This window comes from Leptinotarsa decemlineata, unplaced genomic scaffold (genome assembly GCF_025532065.1).
Source record: "Leptinotarsa decemlineata unplaced genomic scaffold, Ldec_3_MD MMD2_tig00000035_RagTag_RagTag, whole genome shotgun sequence".
Classification (NCBI taxonomy): domain Eukaryota; kingdom Metazoa; phylum Arthropoda; class Insecta; order Coleoptera; family Chrysomelidae; genus Leptinotarsa; species Leptinotarsa decemlineata.
The window spans coordinates 11,979,912-12,001,212 of record NW_027412540.1 but is presented as its reverse complement, the minus strand read 5'-3'; the positions used below and the strand labels follow the sequence as shown (position 1 = coordinate 12,001,212).

Genomic DNA, 21,301 nt, shown 5'->3' with positions numbered 1-21,301 from the left:
ATACTATACAGCTTGTTAAAATAATGTTGTTGGGTTTACTGATCACTACATAAGGACACTTTGCGAAAATAAATTTAGGTAGGTAATATTGTGAAGTTAATTTTTATATAGCTGAAAATTGTTTTCAGCTATAACAGTTAAACATATATCGTAAAATAATAGATAAGGCAAAATTGTAAAATTAATTTAGGTTGGTATACCTGTATGGGTGGTACACCTGGATGGGTTACCTGTATGGGATATCTATAGCATAAATAGCGTTAGCTTCGTGTTAGTTACTTTTCTTTGAAGATGATCACTTGGTGATCGAAACACGTGTCGAGGTGTTGAAAATAACGATTTGGTGTTGGGAAAAAACTCCAGTAATATTCATTACTACACCAAAGGTTCCAAACAGTGCATCACAAAAACTCATTATTGAGCTTCTATTGAAAATCAAGAACCATCTTGCGCCCTTGCCTCCACATATCCACAGCTAGTCGTTACAACTGGGCACTTGTACCGTTATCTCACTCCGGATCAATGAAAGGATAGGTAAGGTTACATGGTTAGCGTGAGCGGTTCATTCTACTCTTTCTACCACCCGCTATGTGGATGGTTGTCGAGCCCTCACGGCCGAACTGTCGATTTTCAGTGTATCGTCCAATCCGTGCTAGAAATCGCACGTTATAAGATGAGCCCTCGGTAATCATCAGCTCGTATTTCTGACCTCTGAAGGTTGTCGTTTGTGAGGTATCGAGCTGGTTGATGAAAAATCAGGTTCATAACAGTTTTTTTTCAACTTTTCAATAACTATCAATTATTAAGATTAAATTAGACGAAATCGTGCAGAGCAAACTTCCCAATGGAGCGAATATTTTTTTTCGAATATAAGTCCTGAAACAGAGCTCGCGATAAGTTTGCCTCACAATGCAAGGAGAAAAACAGTAACAGAGTAACTGACGTGTTGATTACAAATTATAGTTATCCTTAAATAGATTTATCAGTGAGTGTCTTAACTACAAGATGATTATTTGTTCATACAATGAATACTTCAATTGAATCTTAGCATAACTCAATAGAAAAAGTTAAAAGTACCGTGCTCAACATTGTAGCAGGATGACCGGGACTCCTTCAAAAACTCGATAAGTGTGTTCATTATTACATTTTTTCACTTTCCTTGAATCAAGAGTTGAATGTACATAACCTCGTGTAACCTTCTATCAGTCTTCCATAAAATCGTGAAATGAGTTTCGCATATAAAACTAACGATTCAAACAATAAAAAAGTAATTGATTGCACTTGGAAAATATTCACGTATCCTCTTGATTATAATTGAAGTGCACAAGAAAGCACAAAACGTCAATAAATACAGCGATGACTTTCATTTGACTCAATCTCCATTTATTATCGACAATTGTGGAATTGGCTGCGGTGGTAGTGCGCCCGACTTACGATCCGAAGACCGTGGGTTCGATTCCCGCCTCGACCAGATATTTTTCTCGAGACAATTTATCCGGTTGAAAATGGAATTAATCTGCAACCGTGTTAGGAATCAGACGTTAAAAGGTAAGACCTCGTTAGTCCTTAGCTCGCACAAGTTTCTCAACTTCTGAGAGTTGTCGTTTGTATGGGGCGACAGCTGATTAACGGAAAAACACATTTTAACATATTTAAACAGATTGATCTTGTTAATAACAGTAAAATTTCAATGTTGCCTTCGTGACCCTGCCCGACACTACTGATATCGAAATACCCATCTAATTATTGTCTGACAATTATACAGGGTGACAATTTGAAAACTTACAATGGCTTCATCTGAGCAACCACATAAAATATAAGAAATCTGTAATAGGGAGGGGAAACAAACTTGTGTGATAGCTCATAAATTTACCTTACTTCCTTTCTTGCTTTGAAGTTTCAACAGCTTTCGATGTGTGCCTGAATCAGAGCTACCTACAGTTCAACAACAAATTCTATAAACAGGATTCAGGTTTACCAAGGAGCTCACCCCTTAGTCCACTTTTAGCAGACATATTTATGAACAACTTGGAGCCCGTTATAGTTAACTCCGACCTGGGTAAAAAACATATTCACTTTTGGTACAGATATGTAGACGATATTCTTGCCTGTTTCAGAGGTACTACACGACAGCTGAACCAATTTATGACATTCATGAACAATCTCAACAGCAACATTCAGTTCACACTCGAAACAGAGATAAAGAAACAGATAAATTTCTTAGACCTGGCCATTACACACAATCAGAATAAATTCGAGTTCGAAGTTTTCAGAAAACCTAGCCCAGACATCACCATCCCAAGCGAATCTTTCCATCCAGACAGTCATAAATTAGCAACCTACAACTCAATGTTGCACAGAGCATTCTCACTGCCTTTGTCTGCAGACTATCTAGCTAGGGAAATTGATACAATTACACAGATAGGTCATAATAATGGTTTCAACGCAGATACTATTCAGAAGTTAGTCAGGAAACAAAGCCGTAAATTCACTTACAGATTAATATATCCTCAGGTCAAACAACCAGAAATCAAGAAATGGGTAACGCTAACATATTTTGGAAAAAGAATAGAAATAATCGCAGGTTTCTTCAGAAAAACCAATGTGGAAGTAGCATTCAGACCACATGCCAGTTTATCTCATTTCCTTTTTAATGCCAAAGATAAGGTCGATAAGTTAGAAAAATCTGGAGTTTATAAGTTTAAGTTTCCGGAGTGTAATAGTATTTATGTGGGACAATGCGGACGAAATTTCCAAAAACGGTATGCTGAACATGAAGGGTCCGTCAGAGTAGTAAAAAATGATTCGACGTTTTCAAACCATTCCTTGGCATGCAACTACAAGTTTCCGAATCTAAACGATACGGAAATTCTGCACTATGCGAGGAACTCAATTATTTAGAATCCTTGGAAATTTACAAGCATAAACCTGTTGAATGATCAAATCGATTTAATTTACTCTCCGGTTTTTAAATTAGCACATCCGCATTGTGAACTGTAAATTCAGATACTCAATCAAGAACCTGAATGGTATATATTGGCGAATGTAATGAATCATTGTTAGTTTATTATATCAGTTTGAGATTGTCCATATAGGACGAAACTGCAGTAACGTTATTTACAATTGAGAGTGGCAAAAAACATAGAAATTTTCATTTCTCTTTTCATTTTTTGATTGCATTGTAGGATACCGTTGAAGAGAATTTCTTAAGGGCTTTCAGATGAAGTATCACAAGGCTGGGGGCGGGGGGGATTAAGTGAAAACAAGTTAGCTATTGCATCATTTCGTTTCCTCCTTATAATGGAGGTTGTTTTCAGTGATTTTATTTGGTTGCTCAGATATAGCCATTGTGAGTTTTGAAATTGTCGCTCTGTATACCTAACAACGTTGGAGCCCATCTGGAATGTTTAGTTCTCCTTAGTACTTTGGTATCAAAAATTAATTTTAATCGTATAATAAGGGAAACATCTCAATGATCCCATTCAGTTATCCTAATAGTTGAATAATTTACTGTTCGTTCACTCAGAAGTGAATTATATCAACAAAGCAGTAAAAATCTATGAAATTTGTTCGTTTCACACTCCCCATCTCCCATTAGCAATACGTTGATTTAACTCAGGATAATTGGTATTGACATGGGTAGTCGGTCAGTAAATTCATGGCAATAAATTCGATTTCACATCTGCGTTTATTAGTCATTAAATATTTTACGTGTTCCCCATAATTCGTTTGGAAAATCAAAATGCGGGTTATAAAAAAATGTGGTGATTAGTTGAATTATGTTTGAAGTATTATTATGGCTAGAGCAATACTGGAAAAATTCATGAAAATTCACCTGTCGAATACCAGTAACATATTCGCATTACACAAATCAAAATATATGTGTAGAACTAAACAGTGTGCGAAATCAAAATGAAATAAGTTCATTATTTCGGTTACTGTACATATTTAAAAAAAAAATCCGAAACACGTCAAATGTAAATTATAATTTGACAATAAAGAAAAGAGAAATGAAACTTTCTATGTTTTTTACCACTTTTGTAACTAATGTTACTGCAGTTTCGTCCTATACGGACATTTTCAAACTTATACAAACTTTATTGTATAGGTAAGTTTGAAAATGTCCGTATAGGACGAAACTGCAGTAACGTTAGTTACAAATAAAAATGGCAAAAAACATAGAAAGTTTCATTTCTCTTTTCTTCATTATGATTTCCTACCACGTAGTAACGGCCACATCCATCAGTTTATTATAATTTGACATTCTTCAACGTAAAAATGCCACCCTTACCTTCAACCAAATGACAGGTACAACGCCCAATTTTTTAAATGAGAAGTATAGGTTTGTGATATATTTTTTCACCCTATATCTTGTGACCACCCTGAGTGTACGTACTACAAGTTTATAGTATAGTGTAGTTTATTACCCTCTAAGAAGCCTACGAGGCTATATAATTGAATCACAATAATGCATGTATGTACGTTATTTGTGTTTTCTACCAATTGTTAGAATAAAGGGTTAGTTATTATGATGAATGTATATCTTGATATGTTTGTTTTCTTCCACATTCGATTGGATGAATGTATTTATCCGCGTTAGTTGTTTGAATTAATGCATGTATTTTGAATGAATTTTGTCAATAATCATTATTCGAATGAATGTCTGACAATTTATTTGTTGGCATACTTCTATAATTGTTCATTCAGAATTTTTTTCTGTATTTCAATTCTGATTTATCATATTTCCAGTTTCAACTTTCAGTTCATAGGTTGTGATCTTAATCTCTTTTAATTTAAAATTCAATTTTATGTATTTTTGAGATGAACGGAATGCAATAATAACATGGACTGAAAATAACGCGTTTTTTTGATCAACATTGTCTAATCTTCGTCAAGAGCCACACAATCTTTCCACTACCACTTTTGTAGAGCAATTTATCTTTTGCTTCAAAATAGGCCTCAATTTCAGCAATAACCTCTTCATTAGAGCAAATTTTTTACATTGTTTTGAGGTTGACGGACAGCCAGTTGTCGCTGGGAGCCAAATCTGATGAATATGGTGGATGTGGGAGCAATTTGAAGTCCAATTCATGTAGTTTTGCCATTGTTTTGATTGACTTGTGATACAGTGCGTTGTCTTGATGAAACAAAATTTTTTTCTTTGCCATTTGAGGTCGTTTCTTCATAATTTCGGCCTTCGAACACTCAAATAACGCTTTATACTATTCATTGTTAATAGTATTCTCCTTCTCAAGATAATCGAGGAATATTACACAACACACATCTCGAAATACTGAGGCTATAACCTTTCAGCCGATTATGTCTCTACGACCACATTTGAAGTCAGCAAACCAACGTTTAATTGTTGTTTCTGATGGAGCGGAGTCCTTGAAACTTTTTTCAAGTCGTTGCTTCGTTTGAACAATATTTTTCCCATCAAGAAGCAGTGTAAAACTAAAACACGAACATATTTTTGATCCATTGTTTAGAAAATAACAAAAGTAATGTCACTGTCAGCACAATAAGTCTCAAACTTATGAGTAGAGTATCATGAAATTTCAACGGCTTTCTTTTAGAGGTTAGTACTAACTAGAAAATCGCTGACTGCAATAAGACTAGCGCCATATATGTGTTAAGCCTGAGAGTTTTCACCCCAGGTAGTATTACTCTTTCGATTATATACTCAGATTAGCAGGTACCTATTACAGGTTCACGAAATTTTAGCAAGCCAAATGTTTATATCCTCAGATCTGTAGTTTTTTTTTCTAACAGCTCAGCTCATCGGCAAAGGTAGAACGTTGGTTTGAACTCTTGGAGCCACTGTCAATTTCTCGCCCCGAAAGTGGATTCGTATCCTGTCAAGAACAGGACGCAGAAGAGGACGATGATGAACGTGCTATACTGGAAGGTACCAGGAATCTACTGTCGAGACTCAGTGCAAGAAAACAAAGAAAACTACTGGGGTTGAAATTGGGAAAAGTGACAACGTTCTGACGAAACCAGTATATTTAGTTTAAGTAGTTAAATCAAGTGATAAATATGATATTGATATTCAGCCATCTTTGAGAATGAGATGAATTTTTCAATTCAGTATCAATTCAGAAAAGAACAGTGGTTACCTTCAAAGATGGCAAAATATTATTTTCCAAAGTCTTACTTTAACAACTTCAAAATTGATTGCAATAAAAACAGCTATATCATTTACAATTAACGCCAAATAGAGTTTTATCAAATATAGGTAATATATTTTTGGAGTTCAGTTTTTGGAAATCATGGGAGATATAATATTTTCGTATATAATTGTAGAAATTATTGTATTTTTTTTAGAACAGGACTATTATGTCTATGTGATGATGTAAGATAGGTACGACAACGAAAAACTTTAATTTTATACAATTTCAATAATTATAGCATGAATTTGTAGTAGGTATAATATCTAGTAATTGATAATATTCCATTCCATGTGAAGAAGTGTTGATGTTTTGTGTTGTACCTCATTTTTCAACATTTTATAATTATCGAGTGTAATTTATAATTATGTTTGAGCTACATGTTTTCAGATGTTTCATTCAGTTATAGGTCAATGATTTTTATGCTCATAGAGTCACACACATTGTAGCGAGGTGGATACATACAACTTAGTATTTCGAGTTTCGGTTGTTGCTTGACTGAGTAATATATCTTATGATTATTGAAATAAATATCGACTTTTCTATATTTCTGTATATTTTTCCAATACAAACTTTGGAAACAGATTCACTCCTTATGTTTGTATTTTTGTATAAGTATGGGCTGAATCTGAATTTAAAAAATATCATCTTTGAGAACTCTATTACATGTATATTTAACTTTCAACGAATTTTCACCTATTATTTTCATAATTCGAACACAATCCTCTACATCTATCATAAGTACATGTTCAGTTCCATTGTCAGTATTTCAAATCATTTTTTTCATATTCTTGATAATATAACTCGAAACATAATAATAATAATAATAATAATAATAATAATAATAAACAGACTCTATCCAGATGATCTGTCAAGATGGTTGTTCTGATTATTGGAGTCCTTGGTAGAATGATGCCCTTTCTACTCTCGAATCTTAAAATCATACCGGCTTGCCGCACTAAGACAGAAATCTTAGCCAAACAAATGCAGAAGGCTGTCACCTGATTCTTGTACCCAATGATCACTTACCCTACGGTGTGGGGAGTGGTCATTTGTTGATAATGCTGGTGCGCCCCCTCGAATGTATCGGGGCTTCGGGGGATAGGGCCTGACTAGCGCACACCACGTTAAAAAAATAATAAGATCTTCAACACCTTAGTCTACCGCATCTACCGAGACCCTAATGCACTTGATATCAGCGTGTATTAGCCGGACAGATGGATGCAGAAGGCTGTCATTATTGGCTCACTGCGCTTGCTCAGGGAGCATGATTTTCGGATCCAATGATCACTTACCCCACAGTGTGGCGAGTGATCGTTGGTTGATAATGCTGGCGCACCATCCCGAATGTATCGGGGCTTCGAGGGATAGCGCCTGACCAGCGCATACTTTGGTATAAATGATAAGAAAATATAATTACAGAGTATAATTTAACAAATGCAGCATTATTGTGAATGAACAAGAATGAACCACAGAAGCAGTAGGTACTGCTTGTGTGTGGGGGTGCACATCATGAGTATATACAAACAAATTATTAGGGAGTACTTTACTGAAATTACTAACAATATAATCAAGTATACAATTATTGTGAGAGCAAAGTTAGTATACTTATTTATGCAGAATACCATACAATATATTCACACAAATACACACACTCTCATATAACATGTGTGCTTATACACATTGAATTAATCGCAGGTAATATAATTACGAATTATAGAGACCTATTGCATATGGATGATATAACGGTTAATGTGTTAATAATGTAGAAGAATTTCAAATGTGTTTTTATATATATATATGTATAAAAGTGTGAAGATGTAAAATGTTAAATAATGAATATCGAGATAAAAAGTATGAACTTTTAGGATTTCAAAATACTGGAATAAACCGATATACAGGCACTAAGTGCACTTAGGATAACATTATGAAAACCTATTGACCGTATATAATGACGAGGCGATTGTTTTATACATAGTTTTGAATCTGAATGGTGACGTTTCGTTTTGCCGTGTTTCGGGAAGGAGATTGAATACTTTTGGTGCTAAATATTAAAGACATTTTTGGCCTATAGATTTCGAAGCGAAATGTACTAAATAATCATTTTTTGTCTCGTAGTATAGGTATGAAAAGGTTTAATACGTTCGGTCTTTTTGAAGAACTGAGTTGTAGCGATGTGGTAAAAGAATATTTGTCTGATATCAAAAATCACAGACTCTTCATAGAGAGCAGCACTCGCGTATCTGTTGTTGAAAAGTATCATTTTTAAGAATCGTTTTTGCGTTACTTCAAGTGGCTTTAAATAGATTTTGGAAACCTCTTCTCATCCGACTATTCCATATTTTAAGTGTGATTCTATCAAACTTTGTTAAAGAATTTTGAGCTGTTTGGTTTCAAATATGTCTGCTATTCTCCTGAATCTATATAGAATACATCATAGTTTTTTTACTAGATAATCTATATATGTGAGTTCCATTTGAAGTGCTTCTCAATCATTATACCAAGATCCTTAGTTTTATCTGCTGACATAATGGTGAAGTTATTGCCGATAGAAATTTGATCGAAGTACGGTGAATAAGTTTTATTGCTACTGAAAAGAAAGTAAATGGTTTTTTCTGAATCAATTAACAGCAATCAATAATTCAGCCATTTGATGATCGAAAGAAAAACATTTTGGATTTTATGTTTCAATTCCTGCCAAGTGTTACTTTCATGTACACCACTATTTCGGATTCGTAAAAATGATCATAACACAGTTACGATTTCAACACAAATCTCTCTGTTACGAATTGGAAAAAATGTTTTATCTAAGCTGACTTGAATTGGACACGCAAAATTTGCTGTTAGTATAAAATAGCGGCAAATTCCTCGTGAAAGTTCCTACTAATTTCAACAGAAGTTCGTAAAAGAGAAAACATTGTATTCTTCAGTTACGAACCTTTTCACTCTGATTCTCAATTGTTTTGAATCGATCTTAATGACTTCAAGCAATATTTACTTATTCTGTGAATGACAAGAATTATATTGGTCCGACTATATGTATACGCGACTTATACTCGAAAAAATGCAACAATTGTTCGATTCCGCAGGTGAAAACGACTTGTTACGAAATATCTCGGAAAATTACCGTGCTCCGTAAGTAGATGAACAGCCTTCCGCTACAGATTCAGTGATTCATATCCGACTCTTTTGCAGAACCCATAAAACTTTTACAGAACCTGCAAAACAGCCGACCAGTCATGCCACTCTTTCATTTCCGCTGCCATTCTTCCAAGATGTATTCTTTAATCCCTTCTCTCCAATCCAATCCAATCCATTCTCCTCACAATCCGGGTCACAATCTCTCTTTTCATTATCTTGGCAGCTTCCTCGTGGGCCTTCTTGTTGTTTCGTTGCCCACGTTATTGACACCATGTCCCCTCCTTCATACAATTAGGGTCCGTACCCCCTTCTTCGACAGCTTCATGATGACGATTCCAGAAGAAATGAATTTAATTAATGGAATTCTGAATAACTTGCACATTATTCGCTCAATCAGCGTACGTGTTTTTTAAATTGAAAAGTTTGCGAACAAAATTGTCGCTAGCTGGCAAGGTTCAACCGTGTCTAATATCAGCAACATATTTATACTCAAATAAACTTGTGATTCAAAGTTAAAAATTGAAAAATTAGGTACATTGTAAATCATAAGTGATCTATCCAGTATTGAACTGTAAGTACAGTTTGAAATAATTCCACATATCCAACCTTGCATATTGATATACAAATAAGAGAAATCCTATTTTGGTGACGATATGTTCAGTACACCTGCGTAGCCAGGGTCGTACTTGAAAATTATCTCTTCTCGCTGATCTAAAATGGATTAGTTGAACTCTACACCCGAAACTTCTGACTGCAGAGGATCCCAAAATGGAAACCCAACTGATAAAAGCTACTCTGCTGCACTTACTCAACAACAATTTTCCACCAGAGAACAAGCCATCATATTTAACGCTATAGGCGGAATTCGACTTCAAGACTACCTAATTGGGGTGGGATCTGTAATAAACCTAAAAATATACTGTTTGCATCAAGATTATCGAACAACAGAATATGCATGTATCTTTGGAGCAAAGAGCAAAAATTTATGAATGAAAATGGAATGATTGAAATAAACGGCGAATCCCTAAGAGCCAGGCGACTGATAACTCCTGCTGAGCAGCTTGTTTTGTCCAATGTGTGTCCAACTATTCCTCATGACCTACTTAACCATGAATTACAAAAAATTGGTCTTTCCCCAGTTTATCCAATAACCTTCCTGCGAATTAGCGCATCCGTCTCCGAATATAGCCATATTCTGACTTTCAGACGACAGGTCTATATCAGCATTCCAGAAATGACGATCCCGGAATCAATCTTGATAACTTTTCATGGAACATCCTATCGTATTCTCCTCTCCAAAGATGCACTCACCTGTTTCAGCGGTAAGAATGTTGGACATATTTCGTCTCAGTGCAAAACCTCGTCAAGTGAACAACCACCCGACTCGCATGTCCTGTTACCTCTAAATACAGTGTCGGGTAAACGTACTGTAGATGATATATTATCACCAATAGAGGAAAGTACTGAAACGGACAAACAAGATATCACAGCTGATCCTTTTATCAAACCTTCGGAAACCTCTCGAGCCAAAAAACCAAAAATTAACAAACGAATAGAAGATTTATTCAAACCTACGGAAAACTTCATAAAAACACACTCTCCTGCATTTGTATTGGATTATAGTCAAATTAAGGACCTTTTCGACAATGTTTGAGGATCCGCTGATCAAGTCAGTGTGATTAAAAATTGAACCAATGATCTATTAGCATTGGTAAATATGCTCACAGAAATATATCCACTGACAGGAATATCAAATCGAGGTGCACTGAACTAAAGAAAAAATCATTGAAACATCTTGGAGGAGAAACCATTGACGATTGTTACAGATATTGAAAGTGACTCCTCTCAGGAAACCACATACTTATTCAAATTTTTATCTTCATATCTTGGCATTCACTCTATTCTGCAGTGGAACATAAATGTTTCTTATTAGTCAGTGGGCTATGCTTGAAGACTAGCAGTAAACAAATCTAAAGAAATAAACTTTAAACGTTCAAGCCAGTCTCAAATATACCTACACAGTAGGTTAAATGGACCGACGCCTATGGGAAAATAACTACTCCCCTGGCTTATACCACGAAGGGCGTTGGATTATATCCGACAGGCATCAGTGCAGGAATCTTCATAGAAAATTTTCTGCATATGCAATTGACGATACAACTGAAAGAGTCGACCTTCAATTTTGGAACGGGCACACTTGCAGACTGATTTCGGGCTCATTAGTCACTCATCAGTACAAGATAGTGGCCATCATCGACCTAAAGTCAATGATATTCCATAATTGAAAATCGGAATTCTCAAAGAGAATTTCATTTCTCTTTCTAAGTTGGAGCGAACAACAAAATGTCACTCCATCTAGTGGACGAGGTACTAATCAACTCCATATCCGAAATGTGCCCGATTCCTCTGAATAAGGAAAAAAACTTTCCTATTAGTCAGTGGACTATGCTTGAAGCAAACAAATCTAAAGAAATGAACTTTGAACGTTCAAGCCAGTCTCGAATATACCTACCTATGGTTTTTACCGTAACTCATCAATGTTACAAGTATTGATTTCGAAACAAAAATCAAATGTAATCTGTTTACAAGAAACCCATTTCAGAAATGATAAAAGTCCGAGTTTGAGGAAGGCAAGTGATGGCGTAGCTATATTTGTCCAAGAAAAAATTCAGGCAAATCTCATGGACATAGATACTAATTTGAAAGCTATTGCTGTCACATTGGAAGGAAGCAACATTTCTATCAATCAATCAATCAATCAAACATTTATTGAATCAGTGTTCATTTACAATCACATTAGGCAAACATCATCATAAAATACTGGCTGATACAACAGGTCAAACTATTATAGAAAAACAAATACAAAGCATAACTTAAATAAAAATAAAATCACTAAGCTACAATCAAATTATGATTATGACTCAAGGAGAAACTCATCCACAGAGTAGTATGCTTTTTGCAATAGAAAAACCTTAAGCTTCCTTTTAAAGACATTAATGTTTGAGGACTTAATGTCATTACTAAGCTTATTATATAGTTTAATCCCACAGCACATGGGGTGATTCTTCGATACTGTCAATCTACTATAAGGCTGATAAAGTTGAAGGTTATTTCTGGTGAAATGTTCATGGGTTTGCTCATTTCAAGGAATAATTGAAATATTTTTTCTTATATATATATATATATATATCAGAGTTTGGTAGATATACAAACTAGGCATTGTTAATACACTATAACGAATGGATAATGGCCTGCAGTTTGCACTTGAAGATGCCCCAGCCAGAATTCTGATTACCTTTTTCTGAATAACAAACACTTCATCAGCTTTAGCTGATAAGCCCCACTGTTCAAGACCATAGGAAATCACTGACTGAATTAAACTGTGGTATAAAAGCATGAGAACATCAAAAGAGACTGTTTGTTTCAACCTACGAAATAAATATATATGTTTACTGAGCTTCAGTTTGACACTATCAACATGGAAACTCCAGGTAAGTTTATTATCTGCAATATATATTTCCCTCCAAACGAAACAGTTGATATCTTGGATCTTCTGAGCTTCATAAAACAAATTCCTCAACCACGTATTATGGTCGGTGATTTCAATGGCCATAATATCATATGAGGTTCTTTTGTCACCAATAGTAGAGGTCGGACGATCGAAAAACTAATTAACCACTTTAATCTTTTCCTATTAAACGATGGAAGCAAAATCAGATTCAATGCGCACACTCCCCACTCTTACTCCTCTACTAACATGGGAAGCTCTACCTTTCAACTATAACAGTGATCACAATCTAATAGTTATATCCAACAACCTGAGAAGTCAACAGTCGGATAATCAGATTCCAAAATGGAATATCAAATCAGCTGACTGGAAACTATTTTCTGCCACAATAGAGAAAGATATAGCAACATGTGAAATCACTGACAATATAGGCGAAACTCTAGCCAACTTCAACAGAGTCGTTCTGCAAGAAGCTGTGATTGCTATTGGAAAAACTTCTTTTAACCCTAAACATATTCCGGTTCCCTGGTGAAGCAATGAATGCAAATATGCAATACGTGATAGTAAAAGAGTATTCAAAAAATGTAAACGATACAAAACTACAAAAAATATAATTCAGTTCAAAAAACTCAGAGCAATAACAAGAGGACTTCATGAAGACATTATATTTCGAGTATCAATAGCTCAACACCCATGACCGAAGTATGGAAAAAGGTGAGGAGTATATCGGAAACTAATACTTACCAAGGTATCAATATCTTGACATTGGATAACCGAGCTATATCAGATAAACAAGAGAACAGTAATTTTTATGAAGAATCTCCCACATAATGCACATGAACTTCTTTCACGCATATACAACATAATATGGATAGAACACAAATTTCCATCAGCATGGTTAGAGGCGATCATTGTTCCCATCCTCTAAGCACGTAAATCAAAAACCGACCGTAACTCATATAGACCGATCTCTCTCACATGTGTTATGTGTAAAATCCTAAGAAAGATCATCAACAGAAGACTGCTCTGGACCCTTGAACACCGTAATCTATTGACCCCCGAGCAAAGCGGTTTAAAACAACATCGATCTGCCAGTGACAATATCCTAGATTTTCAAAGCGATATTCATGAAGCACTAGCAGTAAATCAGAAATGTTTGGCCATCTTTTTTGACATGGAAAGAGCATTTGATACTGCATGGCGATACCGTATAATGAAAATACTAGACTCATGGAAAATTAGCGGGCACTGTTTCGCTTCCATCTAGAACTTTATGAAAGTAAGAACTTTTTGCGTCAGAACGAATGAAATGGTACCCCACAAGGATCTGTCATCAGCCCAACTCTGTTCCTTATCGCCATGAATGACATTCTAAAAGAGAATAATTCACCAATGAAAGCACGTCTTTATGCGGATGACCTGGTATTCTTCTGCAAAAACAAAAATATAGACACTTTATTATCATTGTCTCAGGAAACACTCTCGAACCTAGAGCATTGGTCCAATGAAACTGGATTCATTTCCTCAACAGAAAAACATAATGTATTCTCTTCTCCAAAAAAGAAACGGCCAATATGACACCCCTCTACCGATATGGACAAAACTTAAATATGTCAAAACTATAAAGTTCCTGGTTGTGATATTTGATGACAAACTAAATTGGAATGCACACATTAAAAGCCTAGCCGAGTCGTGTAACAGAAGACTGAATATGTTGAAAACGTTGGTATATACAGAGTGGGGATCTGACGGTCAAACAATACTGCACGTTTACAGCACACTCATCAGATCTAAAATGGACTTTGGATGTATTGCATACAACTCGGCGAACAAGACAACACTCAAGTTACTCGACACTATCCACAAGAAAGCCTTACGAATATCTTCAGGTGCATTCTGTACAACACCAGTTGAATTCATCTACTGTGCAACAGGAAAGCCATCTGTCCACAACAAACATACCTGTCTCAGTTTGGCATATACAGCAACAATAAATACAAATCCAACAAAATTCCACTCACAATAACACATTCTGCGATAAATATAGAAATCTCCTCACAAATCGTACAATAATCCATAAACATCTTTACCAGAGGTTCCGCGACCATTTGTTTACACTCGATCTATCCCTACCGGAAACGTTTCCTATCAAATTCAATCCACCTGTTCCTTGGACTGTCAAACCGTCAAAAATCCAATTGCACAGAAAATAAAAAGAGAACTACATGTGATCCAGCAATATGGAAAAAATATTAGTTTCATTTGGATTCCATCACATATTGGAATTCAGCTCAATGAAAAAGCCGACGAATGTGCTCGTGGCGCAATTACCTCTACCGAATCCGAAGTAGTGTCGAAAGTAGTATCTACAGACATTAAAACATTGGTGAAAACAGCGATAGTCCAGAAATGGCAACATCAGTGGCAAGTGTCCGGTGCAAAACTACGTTCAATCAAATATGTATAAAACCGTGGCCTGACGAAACGAAGAACCGAAAACATCAAGTGCTCTTCAATCGGCTACGTTTAGGTCATATCAATCTCACGCACAGTTATCTGTTAAATCACACCGAAGAGTCAATGTGTGACATGTGTGAAACAAAACTGAGTGTTGAGCACATTTTCACTGATTGTCCAAAATACTGGGTGCAGCGAAACAACTTCAACTTTCCCCTAGATATCTACAACACTATTGGCATAAACTGTAATATTCCAAATATTATTAAATTCCTTAAAATATTACTTAATGCTTCATTTAAATAAATGAAATACATATATCAGTAGAAATTGAACAATACCTATCACTAATGAAAGAATAATGAACAATGAAAGAATAATGAATAATGAAAGAACCAAAAAAAATATCAAATTCAATAAAACCTTAAAAGAGAAATTCCGTAAGATTCCAGACGCTGAACTCTATGTAAAAGTAGCAACCTTATTTAGATAGGATCATATCGCTTTTCCTGTAGAACAGCAAATAAGTACCTCGCGTTCTCTGGGGTTTCAATACGTCTTCTTTTGCACGGTCTTGACCGAAGAATCGTCGTACCTAATCCAGCAGTTGTAGCCGACGTGGAAGGCATCGGTCACGTAGTGTCCAATGTTGGCATTTTTGCCTTCGTGGTAAACGACGGCGAATAGCTTGTATTGTTTCTCTATTGGAGACTGTGTTTCCAACGATATCAAAGTCGAATCAAACTTCAAGTCGAATTCAAAATCAAATGCCTTGATAATCTTCATGCAACGATCGTTGCTGTATTCGAAAAACTTCAGATGCAAAATAAGGATAACGGAAAGTTTGCAGAGCGTAATTTGCTCCCACGCTTCAACCCTCTCGTTTATTTTCGACGAAGTCACTCCCTCTAATTTGTTCTCGGAGACAAGTACCTTGAGCGCTTCTCTGACGGTCTTCACTTTCTCAATGTTGAGTGGCAGGGTGAGGAAAGGCTGGGTATTCTCTGTAATGTGGTCCACGTTGCGATGAACGCTCGACTTCAGCTGCCCTCTTGCCCCCCGAAGATGTCACTTATCGGTGTATTGGTGAAGTCGATCCTTCTGGTTGGATGTCTTTTATTTTTCGATTCCATTATGGTCCATACATTATTTGAATAATTGCCCAAATCTGAGTCAACGAGAGGTTTTTCATCTTTAATATAATATTCAACCAACTCATTTAGCTCAAACATTTCATCATTGAGTCCATTCAAAAGAAAACCTAGACACTCTTCTGCATCTTGTTCTCTACCATCTGTCCAGTCAGTCCGCATGTTATGCAACATTTTATAAATCCACGTCGGACCGAATGGGATGCCAGTGTTGATTGAAACTTTTTGGTCATTCTTAGAATTTTTATCTACTCTCCCGTCTTTCGTCAAAAAGTAGGAAGGTAGGTGAACAAACTGTTCCACAAAACGGCACATTCCAAATATAACCGAAGTAGATGTCATTCTCTCGTTCGAAGAGATGTTTTTACTCAGACTGTTTAGTAAGTGGTGGACATGTCATCAGGGCTTGCAAAATAGAGTTGACATAATAGTGATTGTTTTGATTGAGCAGACCCCTTGGCTGCAAGTTCACTGTCCTACCGTCGATCATATATGTAGATAGAAACATGTCCATCCCATAACAGTCTGGATCTACAAACTGGTGGGACATTCTGGATAGCTTGAAGGGGCATAAGGGAAGATTGTCGTTGAACTCGTTTTGGCATCCTGGTCAGTAGCGATTTCTCAAAATTGTTGACGGGTTCAGACATAGGCGAATGATGGTGGTTCATCGTCGGGAAAATCATAGTGTGCGGGTAGTTGGCAAAAAGTGGAAATTCGGCTGTTTGTTGAATCACTGCAAAACTTTCCTGGATTTGAACATTTTTTCTTTTCTGCGTTTGTCCTTTCATGATGTTGAAACTGCTAGTGTTGAGTTTGCCTGTTGAGTCTTCTTCTACAATGTTTTCAGAACTGAAGTCTGATTTCCTCTCATTAACGTTTGGATAATTTTCAACAGAAGAAGCTGGAGAGAAATCCGTAGTATCAGACCAGTTTAGTGGGCTAAAGAAAATTTCATCAAGACTCTGATAAGGAGAAATCGTGCCAAGGATTGATGCAACATTTCTCTCTGAATTGCAATGCTGATTCGTTGTATTAGAAATGATCTTGCTCTAGAATCGCCTGTTACTGTAATTATTTTCCGACCTATAAGTCTGAAAAATCGGAAGCAAAGGAACCAAAGCTACCAAATGTTTCAATGGCAATTGGATAGAAAATATATCGATCTTCCAGACAAATGTATTTCCGCTGTTTCATTTTCTCAGCATATTCAGCGGCCCCACCAGATGTTTGCGAAGTTGAATTGAGATGAGAGCGAGTCAGGGTATCAACACAGGTGAAGTCCCAAACCAATGGTTTTCCATGTCTCCAAGGAATGAGAGACATTCCATCAGGACGTTTTCCATCATCTCGGCTAATTTCAAGAAGTTCAATCACAGAAAGGATATTGGCTGTTGAAAATGCTCGTTTAGTTATGCCTAATGTCGGGAGAGCTACCTGCACTAAATTTACAACTGAGGCCATGAATACTATTTTCATCAACAACGAAAACGCACCGACATTGGTGATTAACACAAATCAAATATCCTAAACGAATACCTATTGAAATTCTGAAACTTTCGTCGTCTAATAATGTTCCCAAAGAAGCAACGGGAAGTGCGTTGAGCCAGGCACCAGATTCCTTAGTTGTTACAGCTTTGAGGCGAGCTTGATCTGTAAGGAAGTCCTTAGCCATGAGTTCTGTATATAACATCTGCAATAAAGAAAGATCCCAAGATTTTTGAGAGCCCTTGTTATCAGGTATTGGTGCATTCGATTTTTCCATTCATATTTTTCCAGCTTCCAAATAAATTGAATCATCAATATCAAAGAAGAATTTTGGTGAAATAGAATGAATAAGATGATTTACCCTATTGAAGGAGGAGAGAAAAGCTGGTAAAGCAAGTGATGATGATTGTCGGATGCGAATACCACTGAAAGCGGAGCTTGGATCCATGATTCGTTTTTGAAGTTATTATTGGTTATTTGTTCCAAGATTTCTCGAAGTGCTGAATCGAATTGTGCTAATTCTTTTCGACATCGCCATGTAGGGTTACTTCTTAGGGTATACATTAATTTAGGAATTGCTAAAGAGTGCTTCAGTAAAAATTATCCAATGTGAGCAGGAAGGCTCTTGATATGTGAGGCCATCAAATTTAGGAAAGTTGATTTTTGACTCAAACATGCAGCCAAAGATTCTTCTGAAAGTGGTGCACCAAGTAGAGTCAATTCGTGACTATTAATTGTTCTTATTCCAGGAGTTGAACTGTTGAATTTTTCTATTACTGATGCATCTTGTGATTTGAAAAAAAATATTTCGCATTTTTCGAAATTCAATTTTAATTCAATTACTTCAGAGGACGATCATATATTTTTGAACTGAGTGAAAACTATATCCGGGTGACCACCTATAGACCCATCATCCAAGTACCAATAGTTGAAATCACTTTGAATTGATTTCGTCAGACGATCGATGGATACGCAGAAAAGTGCAGGACCCAGAGGATCTCCTTGTTGAACTTCTCTTTCCGATATGATGCCATTGTCTTCAAAATTCAAAAATGTTGGCTTTTGATAACACTGACTGATGAAGTGGAAAAGATGAGATGTCAGATCCATGATTCTTTCTAAAAATACTCGTCTGTGAATCATGTTGAATGCGTTTTGAAAATCTAGTTTTAGAAAAATGGTTGAAGATGAGTTCGGATGCTGCGGTGCTGCGTGAGCGACTACTTCACATCCTCCGGAAGTTCCAAATCCAAATTGTATGGAACGAAATAAGTTCCCGAATATATTTTTAATGGTAAAACAAGAAATTTTGGCTACCAAGCGTCGAAAAAATGTGCCAACGGCAATAGGTCTTATACCACCACATTTCTTCTTCAGAGCTTGTAATGAAGCACCATACAGAATTGGAAGTACTTCCAAATTAACTCTGCAAGCAAGTAAAAAATTACATAGTGATGTCAAAGAAGATAAGAGTTTTTCACCTTTAGATCCGGAGCTTTTTGATAAAAGATCTTGGAAGTGTGAAGGTCTTAGAGAATCCAGCCAACTAGATGATCCTGTGCGAAATGATCTAACAGCACGTAAAACATCAATTTCAGTTACTTGAAGTGGATCCAGGATATTATTTCCATTTCCTGGAATGTTGAGTTCTAGATGAGTATTCTCCGACGGATATTTTGATTTGAGCAACGTAAATGTTTCATTGTGAAAAGTAGTAATTGAGTCAGTCGAAGACAAAATTCGTATAGTCGAAGTAATATCACCCTCAGAAATTTTATTGATTTTTATATTTACTTTTATTCTGTTTCGTTGGTGGTTTTCCATCTCTGGGAGGAAATATTGAAAGATTGAAGGCGTTTTTCATATTCCTCGTAATTATTGAAGTGATGGATTCTTTATGTGGTTTTTCGGATGAAGGAATACAAAACGATGTATATGCCAAAGGAGTCCAAAGAATTTGCTTCATTAGATTTGTCTATTGTATTGGCTAAAGAATCAGCAACAAACTTCCTGAATGATTCAGGAATTATTTTCAAAATGCTCACATTCTGTTTAGGGTATGCTGAATGAACATTCAATGTTTTGGAAGTGAGATTTCCATCAACGTTTGAAAATTCACTGGCATTTTGACAAAAAGGGGTTGAATCTCAACCGCAGCGTCAAACTTTGGAAAAATCTTCGGATTTTTAAGATGACTGCTACTCCCTCGATGTTCAAACTTCGACTAACTATCGTGGCTTGGAAATCCGTATATTTATCCTAAATAAACGGGCTCTCTTCCGCGCCACTTTCGACCAATCGGCGATCGCAAACGCCGTGCGATCCTGCCTGACCTAGATTCAATATTTACACAACGAAAAAAACTCATTTCGTATGTATTTGCCAGCGTTTACGACCTGCTTTTCTGCAGGCGCTGGGCTTTGAAGTAGGAATACCGCTCTGCTAGTTTCCATTGACGTCTATATGCCGCTGTTTCTGTCTCATTCTTTTCGTATATCGTTTCGCTTCCTCAATTTGCGTTCTTCGATAAATGAAATCTAACAGTCTTCGGCCTCACTCGGAAATCTTCGTTTTCCTCGATTTCATTTAGAACTCAGCATCCTAAGACAAAAAGTCTTATGCCGCGTCTCGATATTCCCATTACTTCTTGCAAAAAAATGCATTTGAAAAATGTTATATTTTTCAAAACTCGAATGCTAATGAAAATTGAACCACGAGCACTAGAAACGTGATCGAGGTGTCAAACGATAGCTACTAAGAATCTCTATCGATACTTCTTTGAAGAAAGCACGATTTCCCTGTCTAGATAGCTGAAAAAGCCATTTTCCATAAAATCAGCTTTTTTCCCTATTTAAGAATTTGGCGAAGGCTACTAATCTTGCAAAATATTTTTCTATCGCTTAGGAAACGACATTCCACATCTTAATTTTCAAAACTAAGCTGAAATATCTTGGGAAAACCCATGTTTTTCCACGTTTTCTCAATGTTCATTCTGAGTGGGCGGTCCTTGTACTGGAGCTCGTGAAATTTCAAACTAGTTTTGTTTCACGACAATATGTGCGATTTTAGCCGTGTTAGGTACGGATGACTGGAGGCTTGTAAATTTGCTTTGTATATATGTTCGCGGGCTACAGTGCTCACAAAATATAATTTTCAAATATCTGGGATTTTTGATTAACTGAAAAGTTACTAAGTCGAGTAAGTAGGGGGAAAGGGGGCACATTCAACCATGGGGCACATTCAACCATCTCCTCAAAATCATTTCATTATTTGAATTTAGCGCCGAAAAAAATCCCATTTACTTGGCAATACCCACTGACACTGTCTGTGAAGTTTGGTCGCTAGTGTGTGATTTTTACACGAGAAAATAAATTAAGTAGAATTTT

At 36.2% G+C, this 21,301-nt stretch overlaps 1 protein-coding gene across 1 annotated transcript; it reads right to left on the bottom strand.

The window, feature by feature from the left end:
- Nucleotides 1–15,825: 15,825 nt before the first annotated feature.
- On the bottom strand, nucleotides 15,826–18,102 carry LOC141481117 (ubiquitin carboxyl-terminal hydrolase 10-B-like). Its single transcript, XM_074172232.1, has 2 exons — nucleotides 17,967–18,102; nucleotides 15,826–16,280 (listed from the first exon to the last, which is right to left on the bottom strand). The coding sequence occupies exons 1-2, from the start codon at nucleotides 18,100–18,102 to the stop codon at nucleotides 15,826–15,828; spliced, it is 591 nt and encodes a 196-aa protein (XP_074028333.1).
- Nucleotides 18,103–21,301: the final 3,199 nt, after the last annotated feature.

Coding starts and splice junctions, on each gene's coding strand:
- LOC141481117 (XM_074172232.1), bottom strand. CDS start 18,102: ATGGCTAAGGACTTCCTTACAGATCAAGCTCGCCTCAAAGCTGTAACA. Junction 16,281..17,966: donor AAGTTTCAGAATTTCAATAG/GTATTCGTTTAG, acceptor ACCACATTACAG/AGAATACCCAGCCTTTCCTC.